Source organism: Lissotriton helveticus, chromosome 2_2 (assembly GCF_964261635.1).
Source record: "Lissotriton helveticus chromosome 2_2, aLisHel1.1, whole genome shotgun sequence".
Lineage (NCBI taxonomy): Eukaryota > Metazoa > Chordata > Amphibia > Caudata > Salamandridae > Lissotriton > Lissotriton helveticus.
Genome location: NC_136060.1, coordinates 504091802 through 504117347, shown reverse-complemented (window position 1 = coordinate 504117347; position 25546 = coordinate 504091802). Strand labels below are relative to the sequence as shown.

The following is a 25546-nucleotide window of genomic DNA, read 5'->3' as shown; positions in this document are numbered from 1 at the left end:
ATTAAAAAGCCAGTTAGATTCCTTCGTACTTCCTCTTGGTTCTGCTTTAGTACAATATGTCGATGATCTTCTAGTGGCTGCTGATGACAAGGAAACTTGCAAAACAGCTACGATTTCTTTATTGCATCACTTGTCAGATTTGAATCACAAGGTGTCACCTTCAAAAATGCAATACTGCTGCCAAGAAGTGACCTACCTAGGTCATCTCTTGTCAAAGGAGGGAAGGAAGTTGACCCCAGAGAGAATAAAAGCAATTACACAGATGAATGTTCCTAGCACGCAGAGAGAAGTACGTGCCTTTTTAGGTATTACCTCATATTGTAGGCAATGGATCCCAAATTTTTCTCTTTTAGCAAAACCACTGGTAGCCTTGACTGGGAAAAATGTTCCGAGTCCGGTACCATGGTCTGCTGAATGTCAGCAGAGTTTTTCTGAGTTACGAAATGCACTGTGTTCAGCACCTGTATTGGGTACACCCGACTACAGTAAGCCATTCACGCTCTATGTCCACGAGAGAGAAGGTTGTGCATTGAGTGTTTTGACGCAGACATTTGGTGATAAACAACGCCCTTGTGCGTATTTTTCATCAACATTAGATCCAGTAGCTAGAGCGTTGCCTAGTTGCTTGAGAGCTACAGCCGCAGCTGCAGCTTCCATTCGACAATCTGCTGGTTTAGTAATGAACAATATGCTAGTGGTTATGGTTCCTCATGCGGTGGATACACTCATGAACCAAACCAAGACGCAACACCTTACCAGTGCTAGATTATCAGGTTATGAACTGACACTGTTAGCTAGTCATATTCAGATCAAAAGATGCAATGTATTGAATCCAGCAACATTGTTGCCGACTAGCCAAGAGTCGAGTGATTCCGAACCACACGACTGTTATTTCAAAACTGAGGAAGAAACAAAAAGACGAATTGATCTAAAAAACACTCCGTTGTCAGATCCAGATGGCACGCTGTATGTTGATGGGTCTTGCTTCAAATTGGAGAATGGTGATGTGACTGCTGCTTATGCAGTAACGACCTTGAGTACGATTGTGGAGACTGCAAGAGTGAGTCAGAATTCTGCCCAGGCTGCAGAATTGATCGCGCTAACAAGAGCGTGCGTTTTAGCTAAGGGAAAGAGAGTGAATGTGTTCACAGATAGTCAGTACGCGTTCGGCGTGGCCCATAGTTTTGGCCGTTTGTGGAAAGAGAGAGGTTTCATTACGTCCCATGGGACTAAGATTCAACATGGTCAGCTAGTTAATGACTTGTTGGAATCTCTAACCTTGCCGACTGAAGTTGCGATTGTGAAATGCAGTGCTCATAAAGCAATCACAGATGATGTTGGTCGTGGGAATGCTTTTGCTGATGAGACTGCAAAACAGACAGCTAGAAATATGATGAGTAGAATGTATGTTGCAACGTCTGCAAGATGGATTTCTGAGTCTGGAATGTGTGAGGACACAGTGGAAAGCGTGAAGGAAATTCAGAAAGAGGCGACTGAGGAGGAAAAACTTGCATGGAGAGAGAGCACGGGTAAATTGGACTCGAGTGGGTGTTGGATTGACTTGTCGGAACAACAGCGTTGGATGTTGCCTGATGCGTATGTGCTTGCAGTAGTAACGATGGCACATGGAACAGCACACATCAGTTCAAAAGGGATTTGTAAGATGTTGGCTCCGGTCTGGAAAAATGATGGGATTAGTAAGTGTGCAGAGAGAGTGGTGAGAAATTGTATGGTATGCTTGGTGCATAATCCTGGCAAGGGAATCCCCACACCTGTAGGTCACTTCGCTCCTCCTTCCTGCCCCTTCGAAGTGATCCAGCTAGACTTCATTCACATGGATCATTGTAATAATCTGAAATACGTCCTAGTGGTAGTTTGTGCTTTCTCCAGATGGATCGAAGCATACCCGCTAAAGGACAATACTGCCTTATCCACTGCCAAAATTCTTCTTAAAGAATACTTCCCCAGATACGGAATGCCACGGATTGTATGGTCAGATAACGGAAGTGAGTTCGTAGGGAAAGTTATGCAGAGTGTGTGTGCCGGTCTAAGGATTAGACAGAAGTTTCATAGTGCGAATCATCCCCAGTCCGCGGGTTTAGTCGAGGGTTACAATGGCACCCTTAAACTGAAACTTGCTAAGATACAAGCATCCACGGGTTTGTCCTGGCCAGACGCATTGCCTTTGGCTTTGCTATCAACAAGAGCAACTGTACATTCTAGAGTAGGGCTTAGTCCTTATTAAATAGTTTTTGGTCGTCCTGCAAATGTTTGGGGGGTACCTAGACCAAAAGAATTCAAGCAGCTGGAATACCCAATGTTAATTGATTACCTTTTCGACTTGACTGCTAAATTGAGTCTTATTCACCAACAGGTTTTCGATGCATTGCCAAAGCCACCGGAGAGTCCAGGCCATCAGCTGAAACCGGGTGATCAGGTGGTCATTAGAAATTTTGCAAGAACGAAAAATCTTCAGCCCAGATTCATTGGCCCTTTCCAAGTCCTACTAGCAACGAGAACTGCTATTCGTGTGGCCGGAAGGAAGAACTGGATCCATACGACACATGTCAAACGTGTGCCTTTGCCACTTCCTTACGACAACTGGGTAAAGAAAGGAATCGGTGCCTCTGAAACGGAACAAGTCCCCAGGTTCATACCTTTCAGCGATGCAGAACTGATCACTGATTCACCAAATTCTGACTCTCCTCTTGAAACTGCTCTTTTGAACCCTGAACATTTGTCATCCACACCCAACGAACATTTGCCATCTGCACCAAAAGAACATTTGCCATCTGAAAACGTGAACATTGCAACGTCGGCTGAAAATACATTGTTTCCAGACCAGACAGCTCCTGCAAAACTGAGATACAACTTACGTTCTCGCAATATGGACAAATAAAGCAGGAAACTGCCTATTTTCAGATTTGAATTTCCTATACATTGCCTCCAGCCAGGAAGTTTGCTAAAACTTTGTATTGTTTCTTTTTGTTTTAAAAATTGCCTTGCCGTCTGGGTAGCCGTAGGGTCGTGGCTGTGTGCCTAATTGAATCTGCGGGGGTCAGACACAAGGTCGATCTTTCTGTTAGTTCTGGGAACTCCCAGGGCTGATAGAGGCATTTTCATCTACGTACACATCATCAGTGGTCGCGAACGGTCGTAGAAGATGGAGCTTCCTGAGCTGCAACGAGAAAATGTAATTTATGTTCGCAGAAATAGACTGTACAGAATACTTCACAGCAAATGCTTTCTAATGCAATGTACAGTTACATTTTTAATTGTTTTGATAACGTTGGTGGGTGGAATCGTCTTTGGTGTACATTTGATTTTTATGCCAGTAACTACAGTACCTCCCCTTGATCCTACTACTTCTACGGTTTCTTCTATGCATTCTTTTCACTCATTTCCCGAACACGAACAAGCTTGACGCTCAGAATTTATTAACAATACATTTGTACAGCTCTTGCATCAACACCAACTGGTAGTTAATACTACAGACTGCTGGGTGTGTGGCTTGATACCTCACACTATGGATAAAGGCATTCCCTATCTAGTCTTGCCTTTTAGCTACAATGGATCATTTCAGGCCTTTCAGACCATTTTTTCATATGCCCTTGAGACCTATCCTCCGCGTCCACCACGGTCCACTAAATACAACTCAGCCAACAAAGCTTTAGTCCAGGGAATTATTGACATGATTAAAGACGTCAATAATACTCCATCTTACCCTAGAGATGAATTACGGGTGTATTTGAGTTGAAACTCTACAGAGTATCGCCTTAGTTTGGGAGAAAGCAAGCGTAAAAGCTCCACTTCAGTTTGGGTCGTGCCTCACCGAGGTCAGGTCTGTTTGCAAGGAAATGGGAGAAATCTGAGAGCTCAGCTAGGGAGGAGTGAGTGCGTTGAGACTTACGTATTTCCGTCTAACTCCTCCCCTGCCTTCCTGCCTGCTAGGGGTACCTACTTCATCTGTCAGGACAGAGCATATACATGGCTGCCTGCTGACTTTTCAGGTTCATGTTATATTGCTCGATTGTTACCCCCGACATACACGGCTTCTTCAGATTATCACAAGACCAGAGTAGCAAGAGGTGTCTTCAGCAAGGAAGATACCGCTGGTCAAGAAGCTGGAGACTTTTTCAAAGGTTTCCTTCCGTTTTGGGGGCCTATGGCCAATAGTAGAAATCTACGTCAACTAACACGGGTAGTTGAATCTACTATTACAGAAACTGCTGGTGCCCTTAGTAACTTAACAGCTGAGCTTCAGGCGGATCGTCTCATGACGTTGCAGAACCGTATGGTTCTAGACGTAATACTTGCAGATCGAGGTGGGGTATGCAGAATGATCCAATTGAGCTGCTGTGTCTTTATTCCAAATAATGCTCCAACAGTCTATGAAGCGATCTCTAAGCTACACAAGATTTCCGACTCTATACACGTAGATAAGGGAAACTGGTCCTTCATGGAGTGGTTTTGGACTCTGGTATCAGCGTGGGGATGGAAGGTTCTGATGGTCATTGGTGTCATCCTAGTATTTCTGTTCTCGTGCTGTCTTATTATCCAATGTGGTCCCGCTCTGTGTAGTCTCTGTGTTGCAACCTGTTTCAGAAAACCACCTGCATTAGGAGAAAAGGCACGAGACAGGATGATGATACAACAACATGTCACTGACCTAATGAGCATAGAATTAGATTCCGACTCTGATATAGACTGAGTAATTGCCTATGTAAGGGCAAAAGGAGAGTCTGAGGTTCCGTGACGATTTCACTCGTGTTTGTAACATTGTCGTAAATACATAATTTTGGTATCAGTGGACCGCAAATGATCCATTTAGTATATCCTGGTGTTTTCGCTATGCTACGAGCAAGAGCACTCCTGTTACAAACACATTTCTGTTCTACCCATGGCATCCATCTTAGAACACGGAAGCCATTTTGTATTCCTTGCCCTCACATAGTCAATGGACACGCAATGACCTCTTTTCATTTAAGGACACGTAGGCTTTAGCCGGCGATTCACCTTACGAGTGACACGTGCACCTTAGGCCAGCAACGCTGTGGCAGCATGACTCGGCAAGAGCTGCCTCCCCAGCCTGAGGCCAGTCCTGCTATACTGGTTCTTGTGTCCATTGGCCTGATCATGATTAGGCGGCCGAAGCTGGTAACCGTGCCCATTTACGACCCACAAACATCTCTTATCCTGTCTTTCTATCTTCCACACCTAGCTCTGCTCCTTTCCTTCTGGGCCTTTATTAGGGGGAGGTAACGAAATTTACGATGAGGCGGTCCGGGTCTTGAATGAAGAATTGACATGGGATTATGATGGACTAGTGGGAACCCCTCATTCGTAATGTTTTGACATCAGATACTGTTGACGATTCCTGTGCAACGCCAAATATTTATTGTTTAAGACACGAATGTTTAGAACTGTGGTAACATGTAAAGAATTTGCCCCGAGCAGAATATTTGGTATATAAGGAACAACCCTCTTTGTACAAATTGAACAGGCTCCTAGACACTGCCCGTGTGCAGTTTCTGTGACTTCTGTGTCCCTGCAGTAATAAACCTTTGGTCTTTGACGCCACCATCGAGAAGCCCGTGTTTCTGTTTGTTTGTGCACCGAGACAGGTTGAACTCCGGGGTCTTCGGGTGTTTTCCCTGACACCTCTGGACGGAACCAAAAAGTCCAGAACTCCAGTTCTAATGTACAAATGTGCTCCATTATAACTTTGGCCTCAAATCACATGCATAATTGGCTTCAGGCAAAATACTCAATCATTAACGCGACTAAGAACTCTGTCATACAAACCCTTGTTCTGCCCACCTCATTTAGACGAATGGACCTTACATTTTCTGTCGACGGAGCCCTTTTGGCCTCACTCGGCGGAAAACGTCCTCCGATGACTTGCCGAAGCGGGGACCACAGAAGAAGGACATTATACTGCCTGCCCCATTTAGAATAGATGATGTAATGTTCTTTTCCTGTCCGTCACCATTAGGACAAATCTGATACAGAAGGACAGGAAGAAAATAATAAGTCCCTCCCCACAACCTTGGAGGAAACTCCCACGGTGTGTTTGTGTGATCATTCGTTCTTTTTGTTTTTCTGAAACAAATTCCCAATTTGAGTCTGTTTGCGAAAAACACAAAACATGTTAAGTTCGGCAGACAGCCAAGGAAACCAACCAGGGACGTCTACCAAATTGTTCACACAATAAAAGGACAGAGGTTCCTTTCAATGTACAGAGGTGACCGGTGGGCCAGTAGTCTTCACAGACGGTAATCTGTCAGGATGGCGGAGGGAATGTCCTCCCTACCTTGATGGAAGTAATACTGTCCGTCAAATTCTAAATCAGGACCTTAATCCCAATGATCAGCGGCTCAGACTCAAGTTCAGGCATTTATAAGTTCAGGCATTTATAAAGCGCACTACTCACCCAGAGGGTCTCAAGGCGCTAGAGGGAGGGGTTCACTGTTTGTCGAATAGCCATGTTTTCAGTTCTTTTCTGAAGGAGATGTGATTCTGAGTAAGGCGGAGGTGGGTGGGGAGTGAGTTCCAGGTCTTAGCAGCCAGGAAGGAGAAGGATCTGCCACCCATGGTGGTTTTTCGGATGCGCGGGACTGCGGCGAGGGCTTGATTGGATGATCTTAGTTGGCGGGTGGGATAGTAGAAGGACAGTCGGGTGTTGAGGCATTCGGGTCCTAGATTATAAAGGGCCTTGTGTGTGTGGGTAAGAAGGCGGAAAGTAATTCTTTTGTTGACGGGAAGCCAGTGGAGGATTTTTAAGTGACCGGTGATGTGCTCTTGGCGCGGGATGTCTAATATGAGTCTCGCTGATGCGTTTTGGATGCGCTGGAGCTTTTTCTGCAATTTTGTTGTAATTCCGGCGTAGAGTGTGTTGCAATAGTCCAGTCGACTCGTGACCAGTGCATGGGTGACAGTCTTTCTTGTTTCGAGGGGGATCCAGCGGAAGATCTTTTTGAGGATGCGAAGGACGTTGAAGCAGGAGGACGATACGGCGTTGACTTGTCTGGACATCGAGAGAGAGGAGTCTAGAATGAAGCCAAGGTTACGTGCATGGTCTGTGGGTGTGGGTGCTGATCCCAAAGCGGAAGGCCACCAGGAGTCGTCCCAAGCTGAGGGGGAGGATCCTAGGATGATCACCTCCGTTTTGTCTGAGTTGAGTTTTAAGCGGCTCTGTTTCATCCATTCGGCTACTTCTTTCATACCTTCGTGGAGGTTGTTTTTGGCGGTGTTGGGGTCTTTGGTGAGGGAAAGGATTAGCTGGGTGTCGTCGGCGTAGGAGATGATATTGAGGTTGTGTTGACGTGCGATGGAGGCGAGGGGACTCATGTAGACGTTGAAGAGGGTGGGACTGAGTGAGGAGCCTTGAGGTACACCGCAGATGACTTCGGTGGGCTCTGAGTAGAAAGGGGGGAGTCGGACTCTCTGGGTTCTCCCGGCTAGGAACGAGATGATCCAGTCCAAGGCTTTTCCTTGTATGCAGATGTTGTTGAGGCGTTGTATGAGGGTGTTGTGACAGACAGTGTCGAAGGCGGCGGAGAGGTCGAGTAGAATGAGGGCCACTGTTTCACCGTTGTCCAGGAGTGCTCGGATGTCGTCGGTCGCCGCAATGAGGGCGGTTTCGGTGCTGTGTTTGGCTCGAAAGCCATTCTGTGAGGGATCCAGGGAGTTGCTGGATTCAAGGAAGGCTGCGAGTTGGCTATTGACGGCTTTCTCGATGACTTTGGCCGGGAAAGGGAGGAGGGAAATGGGTCGGTAGTTTTTCAGTTCTGAGGGGTCTGCTGTTGGTTTTTTCAGAAGGGCGCTGAGTTCGGCGTGTTTCCATATTTCTGGAAAGGTGGCGGAGTTGAAGGAGCAGTTGATGACATCGCGGAGTTGGGGAGCGATGATGGAGTCAGCTTTGTTGAAGATGTAGTGGGGACAGGGGTCAGAAGGTGAGCCAGAGTGGATTGAGTTCATGAGGCGAATGGTGTCTTCAATGGTGATTGGGTTCCAGGAGTTGAGGTGGTTAGTTGGAGGGGTGGGATCTGAAGGGGGTGGGGTGAGTTAGTCATTGGGAGTATTCTTGAAGCTGTTGTGGAGGTCGGCAATTTTGTTGTAGAAGGAGGATAGCGCATCGCAGAGGTCTTGGGAGTTAGTGATGTCGTTGGATGCTGCGGGAGGGTTGGTGAATTCTTTGAAGATATTGAAGAGTTCCTTGCTGTTATGAGAGTTGTTGTCGAGACGGTCCTTAAATGCTGATTTCTTGACGGATCGAATCAGTTGGTGGTGTTTGCGGGTGGCTGTCTTGAGGGAGGCCATGTTGTCTGAGGTTGGTTCTTTTCTCCAATTCTTCTCCAGGGTGCGGCATGTCTTCTTGGATTTTTTAAGGTCATCATTGAACCAGGGAGCCTTTTTGCTGGATGATTTCAACTGGTGTTTTTTCAGGGGTGCTAGTTCGTCCGCACTGTGGGTAATCCATTGCCTGAGGTTGGTGGCCGCTTGGTCTGGGTCCGTTGCTAGGGGGGGAGTGTTTTGGCTGAGTGATGTGAGGAGTTGGTCGGTGGTGATTTTGTTCCATTTTCTTCGGGGAATGGGTTGTGGACGGTTGTGGGTCAGGGTTGTTTTGTAGCTGAAGTGAACACAGCTGTGATCCGTCCAGTGGAGAGCTGTAGTGTGATCGGAGATGTGCTTGCTGGAGGTGAAGATAGGGTCGAGAGTGTGTCCGGCTGTGTGAGTGGGGGTGTCAACAAGTTGTTTGAGTCCGAGATTGGACAGGTTGTCCAGAAGGGTGGTGGTGTTGTTGTCGAAAATGTTGTCAAGGTGGTAGTTGAGGTCTCCTAGAAGAATGTAGTTCTCGGAGGCGAGGGCGTGCGGGCTGACGAAGTCAGTGATGTCGTCGCTGAATTGAGATCGGGTGCCTGGGGGCCTGTAAATGAGGGTACCTCCGAGTGTGGTCCTAGGGTCGGTGTGGATCTGAAAGTGGAGGTGTTCGGCGGTTGCAAGATTGTCATCAGAGCTGGTAGTAATTTTGATGGTGTTTCTATGGACGATGGCGATGCCTCCTCCAGTTTGATCGGTGCGGTCTTTTCGAATGATCTTGTAAGTGTCCGGTATGGCTATGGCGATGTCGGGGGCAGACGATGCATTCATTCATGTTTCAGTAAGGAAGGCGATGTCAGGTGACGCAGTGTCGATTAGGTCCCAGAGTTCGGTTGCATGTCTGTGGACCGAGCGAGTGTTCAGTACGATTCCAAATCTGTGCTCTGAAGCCATCTAAGAGGTTCTTGTAGTATAAGGTCCAGAGAGGTCAGTAAATATACAAGATATTAAGGGCATTGCATGCCCCGTCTCCCAGCATTATTCAAAACAGAAGAGGTTGTTTCATATGAATTCCTTAGTCTCAAATCATCATTTCTTTCTCTCAAGAAAGGGTCAAAATGGACCAATTTTACTCCGCTCCCAATCAGCTGTTCTGTGGAGTTCCTCAGGGGTCCTCATTGAGCCCGACCCTTTTTAATATCTATGTGACCCCTCTCCCTGGACTGGAAGATCATTTGGGTTGGAAGTGTTATCCTATGCCGATGACACTCAAATCATGGTCTCTATCACTGACAGTGTGGAAGCCTCAGCAGTGAATTTTAAAAACTGTATGGAGGCAGTGGCCTCCTGGATGGTTGAGAACTATTTAAAACTCAATGGTGAATAAACTGAAGTTTTAATGTTTGGAAACCATCAGGACTTTTGGTCAGATGCCTGGTGGCCGGACTCGCTTGGTCCTTGGCCCCTCCCTGCCCTCAGTGCCAAAAACCCGGGCATTATAATCCACAATTCTCTTTCCTTGGGCCTTCAAGTTAATAGGACAGTCTCTACCTGCTTTGGGATGATTAGGATTCTCAGAAATATCTCTGAATAGCTTTCCTTCTCTGCCCTAAAACAGGCCACTATAGCCCTTGTGTCGGCTAAGCTAGACTATTGTAATGCCCTATATCTGGGTATTAACAAGGGGCTAGTGCATCGACTGCAGCTTGTGCAGAATGCCGCCACCAGGCTGGTTATATTTCTTCCCAAATATCATCCAGTTTCGGCCACCATCAGGAATCTGCACGGACTCCCGCTGGATTGGAGATTTGTATTTAAAGCCCTCTGCCTGGTTCATAAGGTCTTCTACAATACAGGGTCAGATGGCATCAAGAAACTATTTCAGAGAAATGTCCCCATATAGCAGCTAAGATCAGCCAGTAAGAACCTGCCGATAGTTCCTAGCTTCAGGAAAGCTAGCTGGGGAGGTAGAGCCTTTTCTGTCTCTGCGGCCAAACACTGGAACTCGCTCCCTCTTCCAATCTCGGGTCTGGACTCTCACTCTCTTTTTTGCAAATTCTTGAAGACCTGGATATGTACTCGCTCTACTCTGTAAGTTGGTTATATATTTGTATCTCTTTTCTCATCCCGGTTGACCTCTTTCCGCAGCGCCTTGACGCCCCTGGGCTTAGTTAGCGCTTTATAAAGCTTATATTCATTCATTTATTCTTCCCTTTTGCTCTCCTCCTTTCTTCTTGATACCTACCTAGCCACCACCCCACCCTTCATCCACCAGCTTTTAATTTTCCAGGCATTAATATTAATTCATCACAAGCATAGGCATAGCCAATAGGTCTCGCCTTTGGGACCGTATAAGTATTTAGCCATGCAGCACATTATCCTAGGTGCTACAACAACTATTGTTACTTTATGTGCCCCTGGTGAACAGTCACACACCTATGGTTGGGCTTCCGTGCTATTTGATGGACACTGGAAATGCACTTTATGCCCAGATAGGGCAAGTCTGCAACCTAAAGGAATTTAACGATGAATACAATTAATGCTATTAAAATAATCCCGTCTTGTGAAAGAACAACAGGAGTAAAACCCATAAACCACGTCGGGATGGGTGTAGAGTATGTATAAAAAACAATTCCCAACAGGTATCAATTTTAAAGCAGTTAAATGATGTATGCAGTCAGCATTACATAAAAAAGAAACAAGGAGACTCATATGGTTTAAGAGCTTGTTATTCACCAATTCAAAGGAGGGTGTTTCACATGGAAATACAGTTAGGCAGCACTGTACAGAGGAAATCATGCGACAACCCGAAGGCACTTGGTGAATGGTGATATATACAATTGGTGAAAGGTGATGATGCAAGTGCTGAACGTGAACAGCGTGAACGGCGCAAGGTGACAGAGAAATATACAGTGATGGCTCCGCAGGATTTAGTTTTAGTCACTTAAATCATGGTATCAAACAATTTACAACAGCCAAAAAATTTTAGATGCGCCATAAAGTTGCGCTGTGATGTCGACGGCGTTTCGATCCCCGTGAGTCGGGATCGTCTTCAGGACAGGGTGGTCGGGTTCAGGCAGTGCTGCAGGGAGAAAGGTCGGATCAGGAAAGGTAATGGAGGAAGGGGGTGGACAGGGGGGTGAGGCAGAGGGGCATTAAGGTCGCGGAGCGGTTGGGGAGAGGGAAGGAGTGGTCAGACTGTGGTAAACATGCGGGATGGTGGTGAGCTGGTCTAGAATCGGTGCCGGGGGAGTGGGTGTGAGATATGGGGGAGACACAACAGAGGGCCTGGAGTGCACCAGAGGGTATCAACTAGAAGCGACAATGGCCCGGAGGAGAGCGAGTTGAAGGTGCGTCGACTGGGAGTCAGGTGTGAGTGGGCGCATTAAAGGTCAGACGTAGTGCGGTTAACTGTGGAAGAAGCCAGGGAACAACCGCGCATGGTAGTTGCGATCAATAGGTCGTGCAATTGGGTAGGTAGGATGTGACATCAGGGATGGGTCACGGTATCACGAAGATCAGTGCACGGAGGGTGATGTATCCTGATGAATACTCGTGAGAAGTGGTGATGGTGGGGGGGCGGGGTGTTAGTTGGAAGGTCACCTAGTCAGCAGAAGCTGGGTGGTTAAGGTGGGTGACCTGGCATGTAAGCAAAACGCGACTGTGCTAAAGGGGTGCGAGAACTAAGTGAAGGGAAACTATCGTGGGTGGGCTGGTACACAACAAGGCAATAAAACATACTTGTGCGCAAACCACTGGTCGCTGGATTCCTAGGTCCATGGGCAGAGGCAGCGGATGAACAGTCTGGGGGAGAAGGGGGACAAAGAACGTCATGACCGGGAGAGGGCATGATGGTGTCGCAGGAACACAGTCAGATAGTTACCTGCAACTTGTTTGGCGCAGACGAGTGCGGGTTAGGAAGGCAGCGCCTGTGGAGGGAGAGAGCCGCCAGTTACAGTTAGCTGGTGTAGCGCTCGGCGAGTTAATTAGCGAAAATGGACGGGAGAGAAACGCCAGTTACAGTTAGCTGGTGCCGCGCTCGGCGAGTTAAATAAAGAGCGAAAATGGACATGGAGGGGTCACATACCTGAATGAATCAAGGCGGCCGGGGGCAACAAAGGCTTAGAACGCTCGGGAGGCTCGCTGTGAGAAGGAGCAGCTCCGTGAACCCAGAAGGGGTGTCGCGTTGTATATAAGGCGTGATTGGGTGGTGACGAAGGGAGGCGTAGCTGGGGAGGGGACGGGGCAGGGCTAGGGCCGTGTCATTGTGTTGCTGGGGTAACGATGAAAGTACAAGGAAAAACTTGGTTGAAAAAAGACATATCGGCTAGATGCATACACAATTAGATAAATGCAGGTGAATACGGGCTGAAATTGGCAGGGATCACACAGAGAGAGTAGGTTACCAATGCGAGTGCTGTGGCCTCAAGACATATAACGCATTGTATACAATAGTTTAGACAATTGTTTAAGATTGGCCAAGTGGTATAAAAGCAGGCGGTTAGTTTACATGTTTTTCAGAATAGAACTGAGTAAGTAGGCAGTCCCAGCAGGTGCTATGTCCACCAGACAGTACATGATTGCCATTGGTTATAATAACATTGGTATTGAGGTGCACAACCAGGCTGGTAATATGCAAGATAGATGGACTTAACCAAGTATGTGGGAGCACAGAGGGTCTGCACGGGGGCCAGCAAAGCTGGTTGAAATCCAGGTATTTGTAGGTGCACAAGGATCAAGGTATTACACGGTGATAGTACTATTCCACTCATCGACTGTGTTGAGGCCATGGTTGACGGAGTCGAAGCGTGAAATCCATTTGCATTCTGCTCTGTTCAACAAAGTGGTCATACTTCCGCCTCTGATTGGCAGTGTTGGTTTTTCAATGACCATCCATCTCAAATCTGTGTCAAGGTGCTGTTTGTCGAGGAAGTGTGTGACCAGAGGGGCGGTCAACACTTTGCAGTTGATTCTGCTCTTATGTTGGATGATCCGCTGCTTTACCATAAATGTACTATGCCTATCGCAGTACGGCACATGGACAAACTCCCGCAGGGTGAACGCAAGAAGATAAGCGCGTTTGGTTCAACACACAAAAAACATCCACACCAATCCATAAACCGAGGGAAGGCAAATGAATACTAGATTACACCTAGTGGGAGCAGGAGCAGCGGTGTGCGGCCATGCTAATTAAAAAAAAAATTAAAAGATGGTTGGCGCACCACTGCTGTTTTAAAGCACTCGTGCTTGTGCTAGCTTGCCCCTAGCGGGAGCAGCGGCGTGCGTCCATGCTAATTAAAAACATATGGTCGGCGCGCCGCTGCTTGCTCCCACAAGGTGGATGTTACCACAAGCATGAGTGTGCTTCAAAAGGAGATGACCGATTTCTAAAGGTCATCTCCTAGAGGAGATCATGCGTGCTGCCTAGGCAAGACCTAAAAATAAGAATAATGCCTCTCAAAGGCTGAAAAGAAATGCCCTCAGACCCAAAGCATCACCACTCAGTTAGCCTTACGATTTCTGAATCATCCTGCACTTGAGAGATCAGCCAGTAACAAAGCAGATCTCGCTGCTGGGTTGAATCCCAACCACTTCACAATCAATCAATCAGTAGATTTGTAGAGCGCTTGTCAACCCCGAGGGTATCCAGGCACTTCTGGACTCACATGTGTGTAGGCACTCGGTGATGGTGGTGGCGTCAATAAAGTAGCCGGCACACAGGTAGCAGACGATGTGCTCGTTCAAGTCTTTGATCTTCACTTTTACCTCTTCCTGAAAAAAAAATGAAGAGAATATTATGAGAGTATCCAAGGTACAGGTCACATTCAGACCATAAATGACATCCTGTAGCATAGTCCCCTGAGCAACTTGGCTTCACTACTTGACTTCTTAGCAATGTTATGGTAGCACTGGCAGTTAACCTGTGAAGTTAGGGGACCAGCTTAGAGCCATACTATGAATACATTATTTGTCAAGAGATCCACAAGCGGGCAACATGTTGATGCATTCATCTGTGTGTTGTAGGTATTCTCTGTAGCAGGAGGTCCTCTGAGTGGTGGATGGGGACTGCAACCTTCTGCCAAAACTGTGCAATATTGGACAGAGTTGCGGCTGAACATGTGTGTGGTCATCTGACCCCAGTCTGCGAGTTTTCTTGCAATGCATGTAACAAGTAGTTCCAATGAAGATGCTCCACTAGAGGAGACTAAAGGGCCGGTTATGGGCTAGGCATCAAGGCTATTCTTCGAACCAGAGTTGACGTCTCTGTGCCATGTTGACGAGTAGGGATCGGTGAATGGCTGGGTAATATATGCTACTAATGGTTTTTTTGTCTGTCAGAGAAGTTGTTGGCCATTATAACCTCCTGCAGACCAGCTGCACAAGCCTACACCTGTACTGTGTTAAGGCAACTCTACAATTCTCATTTTGTATTTGTAACACTGGTTAAAGAAGGCTTCTAGTAGGCCCTAAACAGATTCTTTTTTTAACAAATCTTTTTGGCTTTTTGGTAGAAGATATGCAAATATTGATTACCAGAATGTGGTGGTGCCCTATTGACTCTGCGAACAAAAACAAAAAGGCAACAATCTCGAACTAATAGTGAACGTGTCCAACAAGGACTCTTGAGCTGTGTAACGATAACCCTCCATAGCACCAAGCTGCTGTTAGTTGGTATACCCAGCACAAACTCTGGTGTTCCCACACTGGCCATACAGAAACACCCAACATTTCGGCCACCCCACGTCACTGGCAATTCCCGCCACACATACATGCGCCAATCAACTCGGACCTGGAGCTCTCCAAACTCTTGCCCCACACCCTCAAACCAGATGAAATTGTTCCTTTCAATGTCAAAAGTACCCAATGTATGCTCCCACCAACTCAAGGCAGTATAACATCCGATTTTAGAGTTGTAAATTTCCCACATTAGTATATCAGGCTCCCTCGTGCTCTGGTGAATGCATTTACCTCTATGTCTCAGAGATTTCTACTGCTCTTCGTTTTTTTTTTTCCTCGCCATAAATTTTTAGTATCTGTTGTAATTTGTGTTACCTCAACTGAGCGTTTTTGCAAAAAAAAAAAAAAAAAAAAAAAAAGACGTCAGCGATCGCCCATTTCTTTACATCTTTCAGCCATAGACTCGCAGTGGGTGCCACGGACGCTTTCCACCCCGTAGCGATACAGCGTTTACATATAAAACAACGGCCAGGTCAATGAACCTGCACTCTTGTTTGCCCTTTGATGTCTGAAGCCTCAGTCCCAGGAGACTGAGCCGGACATTACACCTCTTTCACAAACTCTCCATGCATGCACTACCACTGGGCACTCCCATACCATGTGATAAAGGTGCATCTGTCCCTGACCACAGTGAGGCCGCCTCTGGAAACATGCGCCCGATGCATTTCGGAGTGAGATATGCCTGGTGCACATTGTTAAACTGCATACATTTCAGTCTAGTGTTCGAGTTCATGCACCCCCAGGATGAAGACAACCACACTGCAATATCTTCCAACATTGGAAGGTAAGAGTTTCAAAAATTTGTAGAGAATACAACTCTGACAACTAGGGAATTTGTATTGCAACTCTACTACAGCCAGGCATTGCAAGGCGTAAAGGCAATCTACCCACTTGGTAATCGCTCAGTACCACATGATAAACTAGTGGAAGAGAGCAACACTCTATACTAACTTTAATTGTATGGGGACACTAACATAGCTGAAGATGCCACACACCTGTGTCAGAAGCAAGCTATTGCTAAAAAGAGAAAGGCAGTCAACTGGCATGTGTCTATGGACCTTCTGCAAAGACACTCAGCAGAAGCAACGCAGACACTGCACATAAAAACACCCCATGCATAATTCACTTCCCTCAATCCTTTCCCCTTAAAATACAGAGGCTAGATTCGGCAAGCACCGGGGGCCGCCATTTTATGATGTGCCTTGGGACGTCCAGGTTTTCCATTGCACCCGGCAGTTGCAAAAACTGAGCTTCTGGCTCAGCTCTACAAGGTTTGTTTTCACACCCACAGGTGACACGATTGAAGTTCAATGCACCAACGCTTGAATGTGAAAAACAGGTTTTTGTAGCCCCACATAACCACACTTAACACATAGTTGAAGTGGCGTCAATGCTTTTGGGTTACTAAAAGTCCCCAAACAGGGATCCAGGGACACAGTGGAGATGGGAAACAAACCTATTTAGTTCTTTTCAATACCGCACACACACCGCATTAAGAAAAATAAACTTTAACTAAAAAGCGTATATTTCATCAGGCTCGCCCTGTTGCTTAACACATCTAAAACAACCATACAGAAAACAACGAAAACTGCACACATTTGTGTTGTAAACAACGAGAATTAAATGATAATTTCTTCCATGGCTAAAATCTCATCTATAAACCTAATATCCTAAAACCTACTTTCATGCGCCAAGTTAAGGAAAGCATGGAGTAGTATAACTTGCATCTACAATTTCTCGGGGAAAATCAGCACACTGCATACCTGTGTGCAGCCAAGCGATGTAATTAGCAGTAGTCGAGGAGGCCGGGTTCCCTAAGAAAAGCATCGCATCAGCTCCTCCCTGACTCAGGCTCGATATCAACTTTCAGTAGAAAACGCGACACTACAACGTCTCCGGGAGTATCTGGAGTAATAACTTGGGTAAAGGACTTCTCCCGACAAGTGATCAAGTGACAGTGATTTTATACTATATCTCATCTAAAATGGAATTTCTATCATCACCTTAGGAATATCTGGTATTACCAATGAGCATCAAGATGCTAGTCTAAGACACATTCTTATAAACACCAACCAACGAACACCAACCAGTGGATGTGGAAGCCTGGGATGACTCCTGGAGGCCGACCGCACTGGGAACAGCTCCAACACCCACCGACCACGCATGCAACCTAGGGGTCATCCTCAACTCTACCCTCTCCATGACAAAGCAGGTCAACGCCGTCTCTTCCTCCTGCTTCAACACCCTCCTCATGCTCCGCAAGACCTTCAAGAGGATCCCCACCGAAACGAGAAGAACGGTCACCCAGGCCCTAGTCAGCAGCAGGATGGCCTACGGCAACGCCCTCAACGCAGGAGCCTCGGCCAAACTCCTGAGATTACTTCAACGCATCCAGAACGCCTCTGCACGCTTGATCCTAGACATCCCTCGCCACAGCCACACCACACCTGAGAGACCTGCACTGGCTCCCCATCAACAAGTGGATAACCATCAAGCTCCTCACCCACGCACACAAGTCACTCCACAACACTGGACCAGTTTACCTCAACAGACGACTCAGCTTCTACACCCCCACCTGCCAGCTTTGCTCCGCCGACCTCACCCTCGCCACAGTCCCCCGTTTCTGAAGAGCGACCTCCGGTGGCAGATCGTTCTCCCACCTCGCCGCCAAGACCTGGAACACCCTCCCCATCCACCTATGGCAGACCCAAGACCCAAGACCTTCAGAAGACTGCTCAAGACCTGGCTTTTCGAGCAGTAGCAGCTTCCTCCCCCCCAGCCCCCCCCCCAGCCCCCCCCCACCCCAGCGCCTTGAGACCCTCACAGGTAAGTAGTGCGATCTACAAATGCTATGATTGATTGATAAACAAATGAATTAAAAATACAATAATTTAGACGGCATCTTCGTCAGAGGCAGACAGGTTGATGATTCTGCAAAAATACAGAAAAATGAAGTCTTGGCCTACTTAAGGTAGAGCTGGGCCTTATGAGTTTTCCGTCAAGACACGATTTCTGTTATGCCGGCGTAGTGTAATTTTTAGCAATATTCCCACAATTATTCTATTACACACAGTTTGTTGCAAAGACTACGCACATAGTTGCTATTTGTACTGCTTGTGATTTTTGCAGCATGAATTACATCCTCACCTCTAACATGGATGCAAGGCTATAGTTTGCACTAAAATACAGTACCAAATGCCGGTTTTGCATTTTGGGCAAATGTCCCATTATTTTACATAAATATGCAAATGCAAAATATGTATTTTCCATCCCACAACCTACAGATTAGTCATGCTATACACATAGGTAAGAATCTCTGGATTTTCATTGTTTTAATATGTAGGGTGATGTGGAAAGGGGGAGCAGCGTAGCTCAGAAGCAAAGGAAAAAATGTGGGTACGGTTTGGTTGGCAAGGTGGAGACAACACAAGTTACAATTCAGAAGCTAAGACACCGGTTGGCAATTCCAATAGATCTGGCTTATAACTCAAAGTGCTCTTCCGCTCCTGCTGAGTTTAGGCTATCAATAACCCACAAAACATGTACTCTGTTTTCAGCTTTTTAGGTTTTGCCTGGCGAAAAGATGCGCTCTGCGCATCTTTTTCGCGCAGGCGAAAACCTGATGAGAACTGTAGTCGGGTTTGGGTCGGCCCTCGTCATTTATTGGCTGGCTCCATAAATGGAGCCTAGCCATTGGACGAGGGGCCTGTCCGTCAATGCCGGACCAGATTCGGGGGCGTTCCCGAGATTCTTTGGCTTTTGCCGACGTCACGCGACCTCAGCCGAAAGCCGGGAACGCCCCCGAATCTGGTCCGGCATTGCCGGCACTTCTGCGTCTCTCCACCCCCCTTTCCCGCCCCCTCCCGCTTGTTTCCTGATGCTGGCCTCGCAATGGCGTGCCTTTCCCGCCCCCTTTCCCGCTGGAAGCTGTGCCGCTGCCCCGGCTCTGGTTTCCCGCCTTCCTGCCGCGGCATTTTCAAACCGCTGAACGCCAGAGTCCTCTGGGAGCCGAGAAGGGAGGAGAAGCGGCCTGCTATGCTCCTCCAGGCCGCGCCACCGAGTGGCTCGGGATCAGTTGCAACGGAGATCGGCAGGAGCGCTGGACCGCGAGAAGCCGCCTGATCCGCTGCGCACAGTAAGTAGGGCTTTGAGGGTGCCAGCCACCCCTGGTTACTTCCTCTTGCCACACTGCCACAGCGTGTTTTAGCATCCATGGCTTCCACGGGGTGTACTGCTGCCACGAAAACTCCCACATTTGAGCACTGGGTACCGTTAGAGGACTTGTGGGCACATGATCCAGGCTTTCGTGGTGCTTCCTCGTGACACAGGTCAGAGAGAGGTTGAAAGAAACCGGTAGATGGGAAGGGAGCATGAGCAGCTAGTGTCGTAAGGCACATTACTGTGCAGCACCTACTTCCGCTGGCACAGCCTGCCCCTCCTTCTGGTATCATTTTCAGACAAAGGAAACTCTTCAGCCTTCTGCTGATTATATTAAATGTTGTGCGGGCATTGCGAATATTCCGGCCCATCAGTCATCTACCCATTACAGAACATCCCTATCTGTCCTTAAAACCTATTGGGCACACAGAGACAGTGTTCAGAAATGTCTTTATTTACCTTCGCCTCAGAGTCTCTCAGCCTTCATCCTTGTGGAATCCCTGACGTGCAGTGATGTCAGTCTGGGCGGCAGGCCTGGACAAGACTCCCACAGGCAGGCCATTCCCAAAGGCACCTTTTCAGAGCCTGAAGGCTACTAGGATTTTAACAAAATGTGTCGACTGCTCTTTATTCCAGTTTATTTTTCCATCCACCTCAAATCTTTAGTTCCTGCAGGTTAGATCACGCATTTCCCCCATTATGTGCTCTTCTGTCTGTTCGCAAGTTGTTTCCTCTGCTTGCGTACTCGGTGTTTTGTTTGTTTTCCAATGCTGGTGAAAGGCGAGTGGCTCGTAATTATACTGCTGGAACCATCTTTCTCAGTAGTGACAGACAAAACATTACCACATTCTTTCCTTGGCGGACTTTATTCCTCTCCCCTTCTCTTTTTTCGTCCCTTATGTGGCTGCCCCATTATTCCTATGTTTAACAAAAATGCGTCACAACTGGAGCAGCTCACAGGATTCCCGAGCTGTGTGATAGTAACTGGCTCACGTCGCTGCCACTGGTCTGGGCTCACAACTCCTTGTAAATCCGTATTTGTAAAGCGCGAACTACACACCTTTAAGGGTCTCTAGGCGCTGGGGAGGGGGGGGGGGCGGGCGTCGTGGAAATCAAGTGAGCTAGTGCCCAGAGTCACATGGTGCTGAGCTGAGCTGCCGCTGGAGCCGGGGATCGAACCATGAACACTGTGCTCCGAAGTCAGCTTCCCTGGCCGCTGCACCACACCACTCCACCTCCTTGGGTTGTTCTGTCGGTGCCCCCCGACGTGGTGCTGTCGAGGGCCCCTCTGCTGGCCATTGGCACCGGTGTGCCTTTGTTGTTTTCAAGCATGGCCCTTAAACCAATATAATGACTCTCTTAGCCTACCCTGTCCCTCCTTTATTAAATGTTGCTCGAGCAGCCGAATCCCTTTCTAATTATAATAAAATGTTTGTCCTGTTTAATCTCGTAAATAACCTCTTTGGTTTAAATTTCCTGGGAAATGTAAGCAATTTTGCGTTTTGTAAATAAAATACTACCTAACTATGCTGTTTACAGAATAACCAAACTAGATGAATTGTGATGCAACTGTGATATTTTTTGGTGACTAAATGAAAGTGATCGAGACAGCATCATTGAACTTGCACATCTCAGTTTCCACCTTTATATGAGCAGCTCCGCTGTAGATAGGAGGGGGCTACCCTAATGCGTCACCATAGACAGGGACTGAGCCAGTACCTGTGCGAAGAAGCCCATGCTGTACATGTATTGGTGGCAGTGGTTTCATTAAGGAGCGCAAGCACCCCTGGCGATTACTATGCTCCAGGTCCCTCTGCTTTATAACCCCACTCCGCTACCCCTTTCGCAAGAAGGGCTTTCTCTGCCACAGTTGACTAATTTGAATGTTGTCTGTATCTGCCTCTTGGTTATATGTTATCTGTGAACTTCCTCCAACTTGTGTGCCGGGTTGTCAGTTTAATTGGTCACGCCCTTATACTAACGGAGAAAATGACAAACTAGAAAGCATTTGCCTGACTCTAACATGGTTATAGCGGTGGCGCGTATCCACGTCCATATGTGCAATCTGGTTTGTGTAGTTCCTGTCACAGTTCTCAGAAGCTCTGCGCGTTCTGCTGTAACCCCGCCCCCTGCCTCCCTCATCTTCCTCCGCTGCTTCCCGGCCCCGTTCCACAGCCCTAGCCCCGCTGCCGTCTCCGTCGTTCCCCACCAGCACCATGCCGGCCGTGTCCAAGGGGGACAGAATCCCTCAAATTTATAGTGTGAGACCTACATGTATCCTGAGGTACAGTGCTAGACTGGCCATGCTATTTTGTATCTGCTGCTACCGAATTAAACTATTTAGCTATGGTTTCCTGAAATTTGGTTGCAGGTACATTTCAGTGTTCTCTTAAATTGTACTGTCTCATTGCTGGCTTGTAATAAGGTTTTCAACTTGGACATGGGAGAGAACCTGCTTTATTTGATGCTGTGGATTAAATCTGCAGTACGTAGAAATTGGTTGCCTTGGACGCTGGGTTGTATTTAATCTCTTTGATGCAGTTGGTCGCGGGTGGCTCTATTAAAGTTTGTAGCTAGAGTTCAGTATATCTTTATGAAGTGGTTTGCTTGTGCCTCCGTGTGCCCCTGTTGCCCGCTTGTGCTGTGTGGGTGTGTGTGGAGGGCTCTGTGTGGCTGTGTGTGTAGGAAGCTTTGTGTGGCTGTGTGTGTGGGGGGCTTTGTGTGGCTGTGTGTGTGGGGGGCTCTGTGTGTGTGTGTGGGGGGGCTCTGTGTGTGTTTGTGTGTGTCATTTGCGAGAGATAAAGCTAGTGGCATTGTAAATGACAATGCCATTTATTTATGTTAAAAAAAACATAAATAAAAATAATGTCAAGAGCAATGCCAATAGCTCTAACTTTAACAAAGGCAAAACCATTGCATTGTAAATGCTTGTTTAGGTTTTGACTGGCCATGCGCTTTGCGCATGCGCCAAAAAAACCTCTTGAGTTGTGTGTGTGGGTCGGGATACGCCCCCTCCTCCGATTGGCTAGCTCCATAAATGGAGGCTAGCCATTGGACGAGGGGCCTGTCCGTCAATGCCGGACCAGATTCGGGGGCGTTCCCGAGATTCTTTGGCTTTTGGCGACGTCACGCTACGTCAGCCAAAAGCCGAGAACGCCCCCGAATCTGGTCCGGCATGGTCACCCTGCCTGACGCTGATCCAGAAGCCCCCCGCTGTGGCTGAAGATAGTGGCCCTCCTCACACGGAGGGATCTGTTGTTGTTTACTGCATGACTGTTGCATGCTTTACTTGCTACAATTCAAACGAGATCCGCATGTGTGTCTCTGACATAAAGGGGAGAGAATGGCATTATTTTGAGCCGGCAGAACGTCCCCAGCGGGTGAGTTATGCTCTCTAAGTTTAGTCGCCTTTCGTTGCTTTTTCGCACTTTTTTTTTTTTTTTTAAAGAGGGGATAAGGGAAATAAGTTTCCCTTCAGAACCCACGTGCGTGTGGACGCCCTGCTTGTTGTGCTGCTTACAGGCTTTTGGTGATATTTGCATAAGTCTGGGCTGCCGGTATCTTGTACTCCGGGCTGCTCCTTCTCCGCCCGGCTCTCTGTCGGTCAGGTTCCTGTCTTGTGTCCGTCTGGCCTTTGGCGCGTTCTCGATTCGTGTCAGTGTGTCACGGGGAGGGGTAGGGGAGTGGCCAATGTAGAAGGAAACAAACGACCATGGGTGGGGGGGAAGAAGTGACTCGTGAAATCAATGCGTGATGAAGGCGACTGCCGGAAAGCCCCAGAGGGCAGCAGCGTGCCATTCCACGCAAAGCCGCGGAGAGCAGCCGAACATGCGGACGTCACTCCCAAAGAGTGACAACTTTCAATAGGACTGCAGAGATTAACGTCTAAAACGGCCGACCTTGAAGCTGGGGAACCAGGTTCGAGTCTGGCGGGAGGCTCAGGCACCCTGCGATTCACTTAATATCCCTGTGCTAAAAAAAAAATCCAAAGAAAAAATAAAATAATAATGTGTCCGGCTGTGATGCAACTGGTGCTCTTGTAAAGCGCTCCGATACCTTCGGGTCGAGTTGGTGCTATATGAAAGTGCAACAACAAAAAACAAATCTGACTGTCTGGTTGAATGAATGCAGGAGCGTACAGCGCAGATACTTGGTTGCACTTCTCTAAATCCAATCTCCCTTTTCAAAACTTGCGAGCGCACAGATACGTGCACCCTATCCCTACTCACCCACATGATAAATAGTCGTCACTGACTCCTAATTGGAACTTACTTGACGGCGGCGAGTTCGAAAAAAAACCATTATGATCCAACATGTGTTACTCTACTATCTTCTTAACTGTTTTATTCATCACTGGCAAGCACGTTCTACCCCCCACATCAATGACCATCCTTCCCACTGCTTGTCGTCACCCTTGCTCCCCCAGCCACAAGTGCCAGCTATTGTTGACCCCAACAATTTAAACAACAAAATCTACAAGTTCCAGAATGCCTCGTGGTGCTGGATGTACATAGCACAGTCGGTAACTGCACCAAAAGGGGCAGATCATGTGTGAGACAGGGAGGTGGGGGTAGGTAGATGGGGGTGGGTTGGGACAGATGGGTGGGGTGAGGGGGAGGGTAAGAGGGGGGGGGATCTTCACCTTCTTGTGCTGGTCTGGGTTTGGAGGTCATGGATCTCTGCCAGAGTGGGGCTGGGAGGAGGAAGGCAGATTCATGCAAGCTAAAGGGGAACGTGGGAAGAGCACGCAGTCCTTTGTGCTGTCTCCAGTGCATGTAGTGCTTTCGCTCAGACTCCCACCATCTCCATACATAATCCCCTCCATACCATCTCCATATACAGTCCCCTCCATACCATTCTCCATATACATAGTCCTCTCCACACTGTCTTCATATAGATAGTCCCCTCCATATCTGTGAATAAAGCTGGATGGGGCAGCGCTCTGGAAGGTACACCGCACACACAAAGTGGTGCATACCGCTGCACGGAGTGCTGTCGTACTCCAAAGTGCGTTGCAAATCAATAACCTATTCTAAAATATCACAAATCAACAAGCACGCAACAGGCTTACACACCAGTGATGAAACTTCGCTAGCTGGGACAAGGCAGCTGCTGAGAGATGACCAGATGTCAAACTGTGGGTGCCTGTGTATAGGAGGTGCCGAGCTGCTCTTCCTTTCATTCAGTGGGATTCCATTACTCATGCGCTGCTCATACGGGGTGCACTGTAAATGATAGCGGCGACTGCTGGAGCCTAGTCTCTCTCCGCTTCTTAGTCCAGCTCACAAAGTGCTTGCTCTTTTTGGGAATGCCCCGTCCCTCGGACGGAAGTACCCGGCGCTAGGACCCCGCGGCTCTCCCTCCCTGTCATCGGCCCGGGCTCAGCAGCTCTAGCGCAGCGCTGTCCCCAGCATTTCAGAGGCTCTGGTGTATTTTGCTATCTTTCTTCGTGCACAGACAAATCGATTTTAGGGAGACGTATGGCTGCACTTGCAGTTAGAAAACGTTTTTAACACGCAGAAAAAAGGTGAGGTTGATCTCATCTACACACATTATTCACGCCTTGCTATATTGTGTATTTTGGGGAGGGTTTGTGTGGTTCCTTCTGCTCACAGCACTTTTCACCTACCTTTACGTTGAAGTCAGCCGGGGGCTCAGTGGACTAAGGTGCGCACGAGTTTATCCTTTCCTCATAGATTTCTCTCGCAGCCGAGCGCAGCCTTTCATCTTCATGAGGTCGATCAAACCGCAACATTTGAAGCAAACATAGAATCTGTTATTAGTGCTGAAGGCCCACTTTAATAACTCTGCTGTGCAATAACTTGATGCTGTGGCTTGTAACTGTACGCATATATACAAGACCAATATTTGAACAGAGGTCTGTATCCTGTTACTGGGTGAGGAGGGACTTGAGGTGGTTGGAAGATGGAAGGGAATGGTTTTGGGAGGTGGGTGGTGTGGAAAAGTAAATTTTGCCATGTTCTGTGTCCCTACGCCTCATCCATCATATGTTATGTGTGCATGACCAATATGCATATGTTATTCCCCATGTCCGATTAAAGACGCAATTCCAGTTGTGTCCACCTCTAGTATGCTATTTTCCAGTCCTCGTGAATACTACGAATATCAGGCCTATGTAAAGTAATGTTGCCACGTTTCCCAGTGTGCACGTTATTCCATTATAAAGTCCCAGTGTCCAGGCCTCAAAAGGGCCCGGACCACAGATTCAGCTCCTGTCTCCTGAAAGCCTCGCTGAGGAGCGATACAGCCCCCACCTGTATCCTCGACCCTTCACTTACTTCCTGCCTCGCAGTGCCCGGTGCAGCCC

General features: G+C 47.7%; 1 protein-coding gene across 2 annotated transcripts in view; it reads right to left on the bottom strand.

Annotated features, from left to right (window-relative positions):
* PCGF1 (polycomb group ring finger 1) overlaps window positions 1-25546 on the bottom strand; it is a 248410-nt gene that overhangs the window by 179875 nt on the left and 42989 nt on the right. For both annotated transcript variants that reach the window (XM_078679068.1, XM_078679069.1), the window contains exon 2: window positions 13989-14094. In XM_078679068.1, coding sequence (XP_078535194.1) covers window positions 13989-14094 — 106 coding nt within the window. The remainder of the gene's footprint in view (window positions 1-13988; window positions 14095-25546) is intronic.